Source organism: Urtica dioica, chromosome 6 (genome assembly GCF_054948205.1).
Source record: "Urtica dioica subsp. dioica isolate 48M chromosome 6, U.dioica_male_clone48M_v1_H2, whole genome shotgun sequence".
NCBI classification, from domain to species: Eukaryota; Viridiplantae; Streptophyta; class Magnoliopsida; order Rosales; family Urticaceae; genus Urtica; species Urtica dioica.
The window spans coordinates 8313522-8327818 of record NC_142761.1 but is presented as its reverse complement, the minus strand read 5'-3'; the positions used below and the strand labels follow the sequence as shown (position 1 = coordinate 8327818).

General features: G+C 38.6%; 1 protein-coding gene across 1 annotated transcript; it reads right to left on the bottom strand.

Moving 5' to 3' along the window:
- Window positions 1–11572: 11572 nt before the first annotated feature.
- Window positions 11573–13798, bottom strand: LOC149393267 (uncharacterized). Its single transcript, XM_089617957.1, has 2 exons — window positions 13729–13798; window positions 11573–12585 (listed from the first exon to the last, which is right to left on the bottom strand). The coding sequence occupies exons 1-2, from the start codon at window positions 13796–13798 to the stop codon at window positions 11573–11575; spliced, it is 1083 nt and encodes a 360-aa protein (XP_089474083.1).
- Between the last annotated feature and the right edge of the window lie 499 nt (window positions 13799–14297).

The following is a 14297-nucleotide window of genomic DNA, read 5'->3' as shown; positions in this document are numbered from 1 at the left end:
AAAGTCATTCGATTTTCAGAACGTCTTAAATTTTATGTCTTCTAATGTAGTATATGTAGTAGTGAAAGGTATGATGGAACAAATTGGCCTATCTCGATACGGGCAGAACCTGGAGGGTCATGATCACGTACTGACTAAATCAGTGGACACTCGTTACGATGAGTAAATATAATTCTAGTATTAAAGGAGAGTTCAGTCTTAGCTTACACGGTGGAGTATTGACTAAGATTAGACGAATCGATCGAAAAAGATAAATGATTTTTTTCATCTTTTTTATCGGATTTATTAAGCTTCTACTAGTAGGTCCATCGTCCCCGATTCGGCTTCGATTAAGGCGGATAAGAACGTTAATACAATAGTATGTATTATTATTATAATCTCACTTGCTGTAATAGTGATTGACAGCATTAAATTCCAAAAAAGGGTATTTTGAGAATTAAATAAATATTTATAGTAAAGCTGTTTATTTATTGCTAGATCAAGTAAATAAACTTATTATTTATTGTTGGACAAGTAAATAAGCGTTTAATGAACTTAAATCTATTAGGCCTTGAAAAAGCAAAAAAATCGCATACCCCTTACGGTGTTGGACATTTTTTGCACTGGTGTGGTAACCAGTATTTTTATGTTTCTTTGTTCCTAAAATATAGGAGAATAAATAGGAGATATATTTTCTTACATTCTCTCCTAATCTTTAGTCTAAATATTTAGAGGATATTTAGGAGAATATCCATGAGAATATAATTTCCTAGATTTTCTCAACAGAAAATATTTTATATTGTTGTATAAAATAAAATCCTAGATATTGATCTGATGGATGAGAGGAAAAATAGGATTCACTCGTTGAGATCCAAGGGCTGAGATTTAATCAACTAGTGTGAACACAATAAAAGAAAATACATTTTAAACTGCTATAAATAGATGGCTGATGTGAAGCAAAAATTATAAAAAAAAAAATAAAAAAAAGAACCTAGCCATACAGCTAAAAACGCCCACACGCTCTCCTTTGTGGCCGTGTGCTTGCTTCTCCTTCCTCCCCTCGGAATTGCTTCAATTTGATTCTTAGAAATACGAGAGAAAGATCGGAAACACCCTGTTTCCAATCTAGTGAGATATAACGAAGCCCACTATTTTGTCTTATCATCCTCGGAGATTATGTTTCGGAAGACTTTGGTGTCATCACATCGAATCCTTGAAGGAGGAGTTCCAGATTTGATCGTGTGGAGGCTTGTACGTTCAACACGAAGACAGATTGTGAAAACTTTCGGTTTGTGAGCCAAAAACTGTGAGTTTTCTTAAACTCGTCTTTTATCTGATATGGTTGCTTGATGGAGTTTCTTATGATTAATTAATTAAGTAATCTAGATCTTGTTTAATAACCATTTTAATAATTAGCTCTTGTAAGCGTAATTATTATTTTCCGCATTTAATTGGTTATTTAAGGTGCATTAATCACCAACAGTCATCACCTAACACTACTACAAATTAACATATTGGGTGCAGAAGGGTATTAGGTGCGACATGTCGCACCTAATAGTCACACCTAAACCAATATTAGGTGCGACATGTCGCACCGGATATTCATCCAGATGACTAAAAATTTCGCTAATGTTTAGTGGTATTAGGTGCGATATTGTCGCACCTGATATTAAAATGTCGCATCTAATACCTTTCGGTGCGACAAATGTCGCACCTAAAGGTATTAGGTGCGAAAAATGTCGCACCCAATGTTTTTAAAAATTAAAGTTGTCAGCGAATTCCCTCCGAATATTTTTGGAGCTGGGAAATCATATTGGGTGCGACATTGGGTGCGACATGTCGCACCCAATATGATTATTAGGTGCGACAATGTCGCACCCAATATGAAAAGGGGTTATAACTCGACTGAGCCTTCTTCTTCTCTTTCACTCGGTCAAATCTCATTATCACTCTCAATCTTCTCTCTCTCGCCGCCCGAGTCTCCTCTCTCTCCACTGCGCTCTCTCTCACCGCCGCCGCAAAGTCGCCGTCGCCGCTCTCCTTCAAATCTGCTCTCTGCCGTCCCCTTCCACTCACCGCTCTCCCTTAACCCGCGCCGCCCCTCCCAGCCGTCCGACCAAACGCTCTTAGGTACGTCCCCCCCCCCTCTCTCTCTATCTCACCGTCTCTCAATTTCACTCTATCTCTCTCTCTCTTCCAGCCTCGCCCGCTTGGCCGCCCACTCTCCCTTAACCCGCGTCGCCCCGACCATACGCTCTCAGGTACGTCCCCCCTCTCTCTCTCTCTGTCTCACCGTCTCTCAATCTCACTCTGTCTCTCTCTCTTCCAGCCCCGCCGGCCGTGACCTGCCTTGTCCGCCCCGCCGCCCGGACCAGCCTTGCTCGCCCCGTCGACCGGACCAGTTTCCCGCCCCGAGCCGCGCGCCTCAGCTGAGCCCTCGACGAGCCCACTCCATCCTTGACGACAAGCCCACCCCGCGACCGTGGAGGTATGAGTTCCTCTCGTTGATTTTTTTTTTGGAACGTGATTAGTTTGGTTATAAATTTTGGATTAGTGAGATTTTGTATTGGTTAGAGATTTTGGATTGGTTAGAGATTTTGGATTGGTTATAGGTTCGTTACGTTTATGTGAAATTGAATTGAAATGTTTAATTTTGTTTAGTTTTAGATTATCGTAATTTTTTGAATTGAAATTGAAATGTTTATGTGATTGTTACTTAGTAATTTTGTTAGTAAAGTTGAATTGAAATGTTTAATGTAGTGTAGTTTTATATTATCGTAATTATTTGAATTGAAATTTAAATGTTTATGTGATTTAATTAGTTAAGTTAATTTACTATTTTTCGACGGTAATTAGTTTACTGGATATATGTTGAGTTGAATTGGTTGTTTAATTTGATTGTAATTTGTTGAAAATTTGATTAATTTGTCGATGAAGTTCAAGTGCGGGAACTTAATGTTTTCTGGTTTGAAAATTGTGTGCCTTTCGGGATGATGAAGCCGATAGTTTTAGACAACGACCAAAAAGGAGGATGTCTACTTCAGGTCAGGACCCATCACGAGGAGAGCGTGACCCCCCGCAGATGCCGAGGAAGAAGCGAGGACCAACGACTGGCGTCGTTTCTGCGAGAGCTGGTGTTGGGACCCCTGGAGCGAACACAGTTCGCTACGATCAGACTGCGCAGGCGTTCTACCAAGACGTCTGGGACAAAATCCGTTGATCGGGACGTTCCAAAACCGATTAGGAAACCTGATCAAGAGTACCATTCCAGTCGACCTCCCAGACTGGAATCATGTGCCTGCGCAGAGTGTGGCGGCTCTTATGAACTCGATTCATAACGAGTATCACTTCGTTTATGAACATCCCGAGAGTGGCGAGCTTGTGCCTGCAGATCCAATTCGCAACGAGATTGATATGGCTATCATTCGCGATGCGAAGAGGATGCGCCGTGGCCAGAAGTCGAGGTTGTCGCAGCTCTTCTTCAAGACATTTTGCGGGAGTAAGGATCTCGCTAAAAATGAAACTCCCGAAGGCTACAACAAGGAAGCCTGGTTGAAAGCAATGGAGACGTTCGACTCGCCGGAGCATAAGGTATGAGTTGAACTTCCGATGGTTATTCGAATTTCTTAAAATTAAACTTAACGAATTTATGTCTTGCATGCGAAATCTCTTCGCAACCGGGAAAATTCGAAGATGAAGAAGACGAAGGCGAGACAAGGCTCGCTTAGTTTTTTTGGTCATCTCTCAAGGAACGTAACTCTCTTAAAATTAATACACAATATATATGTGATTCATATTTTAATGTTGAAAAATTACAGCGAAGGGAAGATGGGAGTATAGGCTCGGCTTTAGCAATATGGTCAGAAAAACATCATGACGCTAAGAGATCGTGGACGACGGACTTCGCGAAGTCGCAATACGTAAGTTAATTTTTTTATTTACTATATTTAATTACTTTATTTCTTCTTATCTGATAAGTTTTTGTGGTTTTTTTATGGATCAAATCACCGCCCAAACTATAGATATTTTGCGGCAAGCGGCGGAGCAAAACGCCGTGATCTCCCAAGAAGATGCGGAGATGTACGCGATGCGCGATGTTTTGGGAGTACGCAGGGACTGTGAAGTCGGTTTAGGGCCTTCGATCCCAAGGTCATCGCTGGGTGTTGCCCAAACGCTAGATAGAGGATCTTCAAGTTCGTCATCTCAGACCGATCCACTGGTTGCCGAGATGCGAGCTCAGATGGATGCCCAACAAGCCGAGTTGCAGGATATGCGGCAACAGATCGCCTTCCTCAGCTAGCTGCACAACCAGCCTCCCACGACTCCCCAACCTCCGCCTGCATCGCAACCAGGTGGGACTGATCAGCAGACGCCAGGTTCCACGTCGGGTTCGACGCCTGGTTCTATGGATTTCTTGCGAGACCGTCCTTACGGAAGCGGTGGAGCGAGCGGCAGCGCGTCAGGCAGCGGTGGACGAGGACGCGGAAGCGGTTCCCGAAGTTCTAGCAACTTATTCGGTAGAGGGAATTCTACTATCGATAAGTTTTATAGGAAAAAAAATTAGGAATTTATTTTTTCGTTTTTTTTAATGAATTTGTGTTTTTAATTCAGAATTCTATTTTCAGAATATTATTTCTAATTAATTTAGAATTTTGTTAATTAATTTTTATTTAATTCTAAATGAATTTTGTCAATTAATTTTTATTTAATTCCGTAATTTTTTTTTAATTAAAAAACATATTCGATGCGACAATGTCGCACCGAATATAGTGGCGGGAACGACATTGGGTGCGACAAAGTCGCACCCGATATGAATTCACCCGCCAATTTTATTAAATTTGGCAGGAAAACTGCTTCTGTATTTGGTGCGACATGTCGCACCTAAAGATGTACTTATTAGGTGCGACATGTCGCACCTAATGCCTTTTGCGACGGGTTATCCGATGCGACTTTGTCGCACCGGATGTCGCACCTAATAAACTTTTAGGTGCGACAAATTAAGTATTCGGTGCGACAATCGTCGCACCGGATGACATATTTTTTCCTAGTGTAAGCGGTTGATCTAATATTGTCTTCCAAAAATTTTTTTACTTCTAAACAAAAAAGAGAATTTAGATTTTGATTCGCCTTCACATTTTCCTTCAATTATTATATTTTTTTTTCATCGCATAAAATTAAGTTCCATACATAGCCTTAAGAAATACTAAAACAATATAATTTTTTTTCATACCGTTGACCCAAATCACACCTCTGCCAGGAGGCGAGAGAGACGCATGATGAGCTGGAAGGTCCGACGATGATGTACTCGTCGAACTGCATGATCGACCTGTACAACGAGCAGTCGATGGTGGGGCCCACAGAGGAGATTTTCGAGGGGATGAAGAAGAGAGGCGAGGCGAACGAGTTCTCGTACGCAATGATGATGTGTATGTACAGGAAGATCGGACGGTTCGACGACGCCGTGGCGATCGCGTTGTACGCCGCTTGCGGGCAGTTCGAGGACGCGGCTGCGATGATTTCACGTTCAAGTCGCTCGGCGCGGCGCTCGTCAAATCCGGTGTCTCAAAAGGGGCTATCTCAAAGTTGGAGGCTCTGACCAATTGCGACCCGTTGAACGGGATTCTATTGTCGGAGCCGACTTTTCCAATGCTGATGATGTGTCGTAATGATCACGGTTTATTTTTTTTACTGTGTGACTTTCTCAGAAGTGTAAATGTGTAAGTAAATATATGTAGAGTAAACTGGTTGATCACAATGTCATAGTGATCAAGACTTGATGGGACCATAAACTACATCTAAAAGTGGAGAAAAGTCTTTTTTTCTTCGTACAAGTGTTCATTGAGTTTTTTTTTTGTTTGTTTCAGTTAGATAAAAACAAAGTTTGGTCCGAGAGTTATTTGAAGGGATTTACGTTTAGTTAATGTTTTATCGAAAAATGTATAATGTTTAATCTATTCTCTCACATCCACTTTCTCATCTTCATAGAAAAACCCTAAGTATAGCACCCATTGTAATTAGTAAACTATACAAGAGAACCACATTTGTAGCAAGTTAAAGAAGAACTTACAAGATTTGGATGTGAGTTGAGAGTTGTAAACGAGGACGATGCAAAACGAGTCGAAATAGTGTTTGAAATTGTTTTTCGAGTATGGTTTTGAGATTTCTAGGTGAAAAAGACGAGAGATGAGAATTTATATCACCGGTCTTGTGTTTCTCGCTGCGGCGAGATTTATACTTCACCGTGGCGGGAATTTTCTACAACACTTATTTAAACGTTGTACAAAGATATTGACTGCAACGAAATTTATACTTTGCCGCGGCGAACCTAGTTCCAGATAGCCCTTTTAAGAGAAGATATTCTCGCCGCGGCGACTTCTTTTCTCGCCGTGGCATATTACTATCGCCGTGGCAAGAAAAGTTCTAAAGAGCCCTTTTTTGGAGAAGATAATCTCGCCGCAGCGACGTTTTTTTCTCGCCGCGGCGAAAATTAGCCTTGTCGTGACGAGAAAATTTCCAGAGAGGCCTTTTTTGGAGAAGATAATCTCACCGCAGCTATGTTGTTTTCTCGCCGTAGCATTTTTCCCTCGCCACGGCGAGAAAAGTTCAAGAGAGCTCATTTTTGGAGAAGATAATCTTGCCGCGGCGACGTTGTTTTCTCGCCACAACATGATTCTCTCGGCGCGGCAAGAAATAGCCATCGCCTGGCGAGAATACTTCCAGAGAGCCCTTTTCTGGAAATAACATTCATGCCGCAGCGTCGTTGGTGTCTCGGCGCGACGAGATAATTATGGGTTCACTTTTCAGCAGTCTCGCAGCGGCGAGAAATAGCCTTTGCCGAGACAAGAATTCTACAACACTTACTCTAAGCATTGTAGAAGCGTTTTAAAACCTAAACATTTTGATTTTTTCAAAAATCAGCCCAAATTTCAGACTCCGAATTTTAGACTTAAACCAATTTTTATTTTTCATTCTTCTTTTTCTTATTCTTCATTCTTCTTCTCTACACTATATCGCTATCTCCGCCCTCACTTCTCTCTCTCTCTCTCTCTCTCTCTCTCTCTCTCTCTCTCTCTCTCTTTGCCCCTCACTTCTCTCTCTCCACCCTTACTCTATATGCCCTCATTTCTCTCTCTCTCTCTCTCACTTCTCTCTCCGCCCTCACTCTCTCTCCACATTCACTTTTCTTCTCCGCCCTCATTTCTCTCTTTGCCCTCACTTCTCTCTCTCTCTGTCACTCTCTCTGCCCTCACTCTTTTTCTCCGCCCCCAGAAACTCACAACCCCCAAACCTATAACTATAACCCCAAACCATAAATCATAAACCCACAACCACAAACCCGCAAAATCCACCACCACGTCAAACCCACACAAGCCTAGGCATCTTCGGCCACAACTCCGACTCTCTCTCTTCCACGCCTCTGCGCTCCTCTTCTTCATTCTGGGTTAGTTTTTTGTTGAGAATTATATATAATTTCGGTTGAAAATAAGTGTTTGTTTGGAACTAAGAGTATGAATTATAATTTAGGTTGAAACATCATATTTTTTTTATATGTAATTGGAATTGAGTCTGCATTTGATATTTAGTTGGTATTTAGATAGAATTTTTATTTTTTCTTGTGTTGGAATTGTGATTGAGTTCTTGATCGGATTTAAGTTGAAATTGTGATTGGATTTGAGTTGGAAATTGAGATTATGTTTTGAATTGTGTTTATTAGATTCCACGTCGTCCACTACTACTAGTTGTAGTGGTAGCGGTAAAAGGAAAACTAGAAGACAACTAGCACTAAATCCCGATGAGAATGGAAAAAAGATGAAATACTCTTATGGGTCTAGTTAATAAGGTTAAAAATCTTGATAAAGGACATAATTTGTCTAAACATGGAAAAGCAAATACCGGGAAAAGTGTGTACAAATTTCAAACCGGCCGAAATGGATATTGAAAACTTGATCAAGAAAATGTTAGATTTATTTATTTATTTTAGTTATTCCATATCTTAACAAGCAACGGAAGGGACATGGGTGCCGGAAATGGGAAAAAACATCTTGCAAGAAGCTTTGGGAACGTCGCGAGTTTGTAGTCAATCCAAGCACACTTCGCGTTTCAAGTACTTTGTTCCTCCAACCCTGAATGAAGAAGTAATTAAGATGCGTCATGAAATGAATTAGTTAAAATCTTTGGTAAGTAAAGCATTTAGTGGACATGGCAGTATGAATGTCGGAGATGCTAATGTCGAGTCGCCTAGTATCGAGCATGTGGAAGAGAATCTCAATGAGAAGGTTATTGATGATGAAGAGATGGCTAATGTTGAAGACCACGTCAATGAAGCAGTTTCTTTAGGTATCTTAATTCTTTTTTATTTTATCTAATATAGTAATAAAGCTAAATGTTTCGGTATTAAGTTATTGATATTGTTCGTGATTTTCTTAGAACACGACGATGTTGGTGTGAATGTGCATGTTGGTGATCATATGAAAATCGATCTTATAATTGTTGAAAAACCCGATAGTATTCATGCTAGTTGCTCATCGAATCCAATCACGTCGCTGACACCGAGTTCGGATGAAAGCGCCGAGTGTCGTCTTCTCATTGATGATGCTGTGAAATGAGGCACGATTCATATTGCGAATGGGCGAGCGTACATGAATGGGGGCGTAGTTCACTTCTTACCTTTGGAGGAAAGAAATGTACGCGTGACCGTTATAGGAGTTTTGATTAAAAAAAAAAGGGTAATCTAGCAACGTAGCCAATTTCAAACATGGTTTTAAAGATGTAGCCAACGTTTGGTAAATTTTGTAATCTAGTCATTTACATAAATAAACGGTTAGAAAATATCGAAAATACCCTTATGTAACATAAATCATAGAAACCAAATACTAGCCAACGTTTCAGCCAGCCGAAGTTTATCGTGCGTAAAATAAACGGAAATTAACTGAAATTAACAAAGCAGCGGAGATTAACAAAAAAATTAGAAAGAAATAAACGCTCAATAACCAACTTTTCCAAATATATAATTTTTTTTTTAAAATTCTAAATATATACACGTCTATTAACTTCGAAAATTCGTATTGAAAATTTGATCGACTTGTGAATAACACCGTATTAAATGCGGCCAAAGATATTGATAACACCATCAACCTCTACCTGCACATATATAAATTTACCATAATTAACAGAAATTAACAAAGCAGCGGAGATTAACAAAAAATTAGAAAGAAATAAGAAAACGCTCAATAACAAACTTTGCCAAATATAGATTTTTTTTTTTTTTAAATTCTAAATATATACACGTGTATTAACTTCGAAAATTTTGGTTGATCAAACGTGGGCTACAAGTTTTGTAATCAAATTCTAGTAGAGGATATTATAGTAATTAACACCTTTACATAATTAAGACACGCCATCATTTTTTGCTAGAGTAAAAATTTGGACGAAACGTTGGCTAGATTACAATTTCAACGTTTCAGGTGGCTTAGTTCGACTAATTTTTCTAAAAAAAAGCCAAATTTCCGATTCTCACCAAAGAAGCGAAAACCATTGAAGATGCCATAGGGGGGGGGGGGGGGGGGGGGGGTGGGGGTATCTCGTGGCCAAAGATATTGATAGAATTGGACAAGGAAAAAGAGTGTCGCGGTCTGGTTGTCAAGCAAACTCTCAAAGCTCGGTTGTGATAGTGAACCTAGCATCGATGATGGTAAGAAGATTCCATACAAGGTGATTAATATCAAGTTTCGATTGCTCTCTCACCATTCCAACAAAGTGATGTTACCACAAGGGGATGTAATTATGGTCAAGATTTTTGCAAGCCTCACTGCTATCCTGATTCCGGTGTCATTTGATGATGTTTCCGATTTTTGCAATATGAGAAAATTGGTGCGGGATGCATATAAACCGTTATGCATAACGGTTTATATGGAGTACGTGTTTCCTTTATATGCTTTATCTAATATCAATATTCAATATTTAGTGTTTTGATTAATTTAATACTTGTTTGTCATAGTTATCTACGCTCGAGTCTAGAAAAGGGGAAGAAAAGTCAAGACTATTGTTTTGTAGATCTGGGCTTAAGTTCTCACATCATATACAACGACGACGTTGGTTATTTGTCCAAACGTGTCAAGGACGTTGGAAACGTGGTACGACAATGCAACTTTTGTCAACTTACTTTGATGTCGTACAATAAAGACCGGCATTGGATGCTCGTTGTCCTCGACCTTTGAAGAGATAGCGTTATGTTCTTCGACCATTTGAGAAATAAAATGCCAATCGATTTAAGTTGATTAATAAAAATGTAATTTTTTTCTTGAACCATCTTTATTATAAATCATTATAGTGTTTTTTCTTTTATGATTTCCGTGTTATAGAATTTTTGTAGATTTCAAGCTCGAGCACAAAGACGCCCAAAGTAATGGCCAATCAACCTACATCAAGGCTTGTAATGCTCCGAGACAATCCGGAAACACGAAGTGCGGGTATTTTTGTTATCTTATATGCGCGATATATATAGTTGTAGGAGGTGTAAAAAAAATTATAAACTAAGAAATCCTATACACCGGAGGATTTAAAGAGAATAAGAGAAGAATGAGTAATTACATACAAACATTTATTGAATGCGATGATTAGTTAGTATTTGCGAATTTTGGATTGGTTTTCGATGTAGATATTTGCTCTTAAATATTTTCAGGTACCTGTTTTTACAGCCGGTTTCAGAACCATGTAAAAACTAAATTCAGGTTCAAAATTATGGTGATTCTCGCCGCAGTGACTTTTAATTCTCGTTGCGGCGTGTTACACGTCGCGGCGAGAAAGTTACCAAGACCAACCAATTTTTGAAAACTTAAATTCGTCGCGGCGACGTTTTTTTCTCGTCACGACATGTTAATATTGTCGCGGCGAGAGGGTGAGATTTAGGCATCGCCGCAGCGAACTTTTATTTTTGTTATTTTTTATTTTTTCTGAAACTTCCTACAACGGATCTAGATCCGTTGTATAACCTTCTCGCCGCGGCACGAAATATACGTCGTCGCGGCAAGATTTAAGCCAGAACTTCACCGCGATGATGTATATATTTTGCCGCGTCGAGAAAGTTCTACAACGGATTAAACATCCGTGGTAGAATACCTTGCTGCTGCGAAAAATACACATCGCCGCGGCGAGGATTTATTCATAAAAAAGAAAAAATTCGCCGCGGTGAAAAACTTCTACAACGGATAAAATATCCGTTGTAGAATATCTCGCTGCGGCTCAAAATATACATCGTCGCGGCGAGAAAGTTTGGAATATTTGAAAATTGTACAATGGAACTATACCGTTGTAGAAGCTTATACAACAGATGTGTATGCGTTGTAGAAGGCATGTTTGCCTTTCCATGAGGTGATTCATAACTCGCTGATCAAGCTCTACACCAAGGTCGGATACCTAAAGGTAAGCCCCAATTTAGAGTTACCGTTATTCGAAAAAAAAAATCGGTTAGTTTCAAAACAATGAATGTAAAAAGCACACGGATTTTCTTTCAAAATAAGTGTTTTTAAGCCATTGAACTCTCCATGCATATTACTAGCTCCATCGTATCCTTGGCCCCGCAATCTAGAAATGCTCAATCCATGTCTAGAAAATAATCCATCAATTGCCTCTTTAGAGATATAGCTGTTGTAGTAGCAACATGTTCAAGACCAATGAAACGTTCAATTATAGAACCACTTTTATCGACATAGCGTAAAACAACAACCATTTGTTCTTTCATTGAGACATCGCGAGATTCATCAACTAGAATGGAAAAAAATCCACCACCTATATCTCTCAAGATGGCATTAAGAGTTTCCACGGCAATCGCATTAACAATTTCCTTCTGAATACTTGGTGCAGTCATTTTATCATTCTTCAGAGCATTCTTAAGAACAACTTTATCAATGTCACTATTGTGATTCGCCAAAAACTTCAAAAGTTCAAGAAAATTACCTTGATTCTTTGAGTTTTCTGTTTCATCATCACCACGAAAAGCAAAACCTTGTCGTAGAAGAAATCGAATGCAATCAATTGTGGCAGTCAACCGTGATGCATAAGTACTTTGCATTTGATTAGTTTGCTTGATGAAAACATGTTCAATATGTTGCTTTTGTTTTCGTAGAGCTTCAAGCTTATTCCACGCCTGATTGTGAGCACTGCCATGGCCTCCTACATGTATATCCAATCTCTCCTTTTTTTTCCAGTTTCTGAATCCGTCGCCAACAAAATAATCTCCACCTCCTTGATCTCCGTTATTTTGTTTGAATAAATAACAACAAAGACAATAAGCTGCATCTTTGGCCACACTATACTCCAACCAGTTAGCATATTGGTGATACCAAGCATGATTAAAGCGTCTTTCTCTGTCACCAAACTTTGTAGGAGGAAACTTAACAAGCTTCGGCTGACAAGGACCTTTCAGCATATAAGCTCTTCGAACGTCGTCTTGTAGATTTGGATGATAATCTGATATTGGTATTCTTTTTCCAGGATCGGTCTCGAGAGTGTTTGGATTAAATTCTTCTTTGCTTGATTTTGTAATATCATAATTTTTTCCTGTTTGAAACGGAGAGTCTAATCCTCTTTTTAAATATTTATCCATACCTATTTAACAAAAAAAAGAAAATCAATAAAATATTTTAACTAAAAAATCAAAGAAGAAAAAAAAATCAAAGAACTTTGTAATTTGTATACGGTAGTGATAAGACCCAAAATAAAGAAAGATTTCAATAAAGAAACAGAGAAAGTGGCTTCTTCTATAAAAGTTGGTTAAGCCATATTTTTTGCCTGATAGCTCCAAAATAAAATATGGAGGAAAAGTATAAGAATTTAGTAGAAAGCAAAAGAGAAAAGCAAAAAAAAAAAATATAAATACTGGACTTGCACTTTAAACAAGAGACCTAGTCCTAGTATATAATAAAAAAAAAATACAATGAAAAAAAAACAAAAGATTTCTTAAAGCTCAAAAAGCTGCATATCAAATAAAGTGCTTTTGACTTTTATTTCCATATCACATATGGCCATATGCACTAGTAAGTGGTAACGGCAATCCTTTTAAAAAAAAAAAAAAAGCATATCCCTATATGAAGTACAAACAATCCTGAGTATATCACTGCAGAGATAATAAATAAAACCTAATAATTACCTTGGAATTCGTGAACTCAATATGCAAAGAGAAAAAAACCTATCGGACTGCGAATGACAGCAACCAGACCAAAAATAATGAAAAGGTTAAATATTATTAATGATTTAAGTGTGGGTTACTAAGCCCAATTTGAAATCCGATTTATAACCAATTCCGATTTTTTTGTTAAATATAAGTACAAAATTTTTTTCTCCAAAAATTCCAGTGGGGGCCACTGCCCCCACTGGCCCCTACGTGGATCCGTGCCTGCGAGGAACCTTTGGATTTGAAAAATCGGATGAACAAAAAATGAAAATTCATTATATTTTTCTCGTGTTATTTGGATTGAGAAAATTTGATGGAAATAAATTTGGAGAGAAGATGAGTGAATAAATGCTTGAAAATGAAAAAAAAAAAAAAAAAAATCTCATATATGACATGGGTCACTCTCTTTTCTTCCAATTTTTTTTTTTACTTCCAAACACAATTGAGAATTTAGAATTTTGATTTGCCTCCACATTTTCCTTCAATTTTTTTTTTCATCGCAGTATTAATTTTCATACGTAGCCTTGAAAAATACTAAAACAATATAATTTTTTTCATATCGTTGATCTGAATCGTACCTTTGCCAGAAGGCGAGAGAGACTGTGATGAGCTGGAAGGTCCGGCGAAGATGTACTCGTCGAACTGCATGATCGACTTGTACAGCGAGCAGTCGATGGTGGGGCCCACGGAGGAGATCTTCGAGGGGATGATGAAGAGAGGCGAGGCGAACGAGTTCTCATACGCGATGATGATGTGTATGTACAAGAAGATCGGACGGGATTCCGAAGTGGGTCTCGGCTCTCGATTCCGTTGTTGGAGGCGACTTTTCCGACGCTGATGATGTGTCCTAATGATCACGGGTTATTTATTTATTGTATTACTTTCTCAGAAGTAGAAATGTGTAGAGTAAATATCTGTAGAGTAATTTAGTTGATCACTATTTTGTATGAATAATTCGAGACCATGTATAATATGACATCGAGAGCTGGTTAATAATGTATGGGAGAACAAATAAACAAATTATAGGTGCTTTATTCGTTTATTGAGAGAAAATGAGAGATTCAAAAGAGAGATGGTAGACATTTAATGCTATTATGCGAAGATTAAAAAAAAAGTATTTATTAATGTGGTTAGTTAGAGTTGCTAA

Bases quoted from the DNA above. Each gene is read 5' to 3' on its own strand.
- LOC149393267 (XM_089617957.1), bottom strand. From the start codon at position 13,798: ATGCAGTTCGACGAGTACATCTTCGCCGGACCTTCCAGCTCATCACAG. The intron at 12,586-13,728 runs GTACGATTCAGA...TTTGTTAAATAG, and splicing joins TCTCTCGCCTTCTGGCAAAG to GTATGGATAAATATTTAAAA.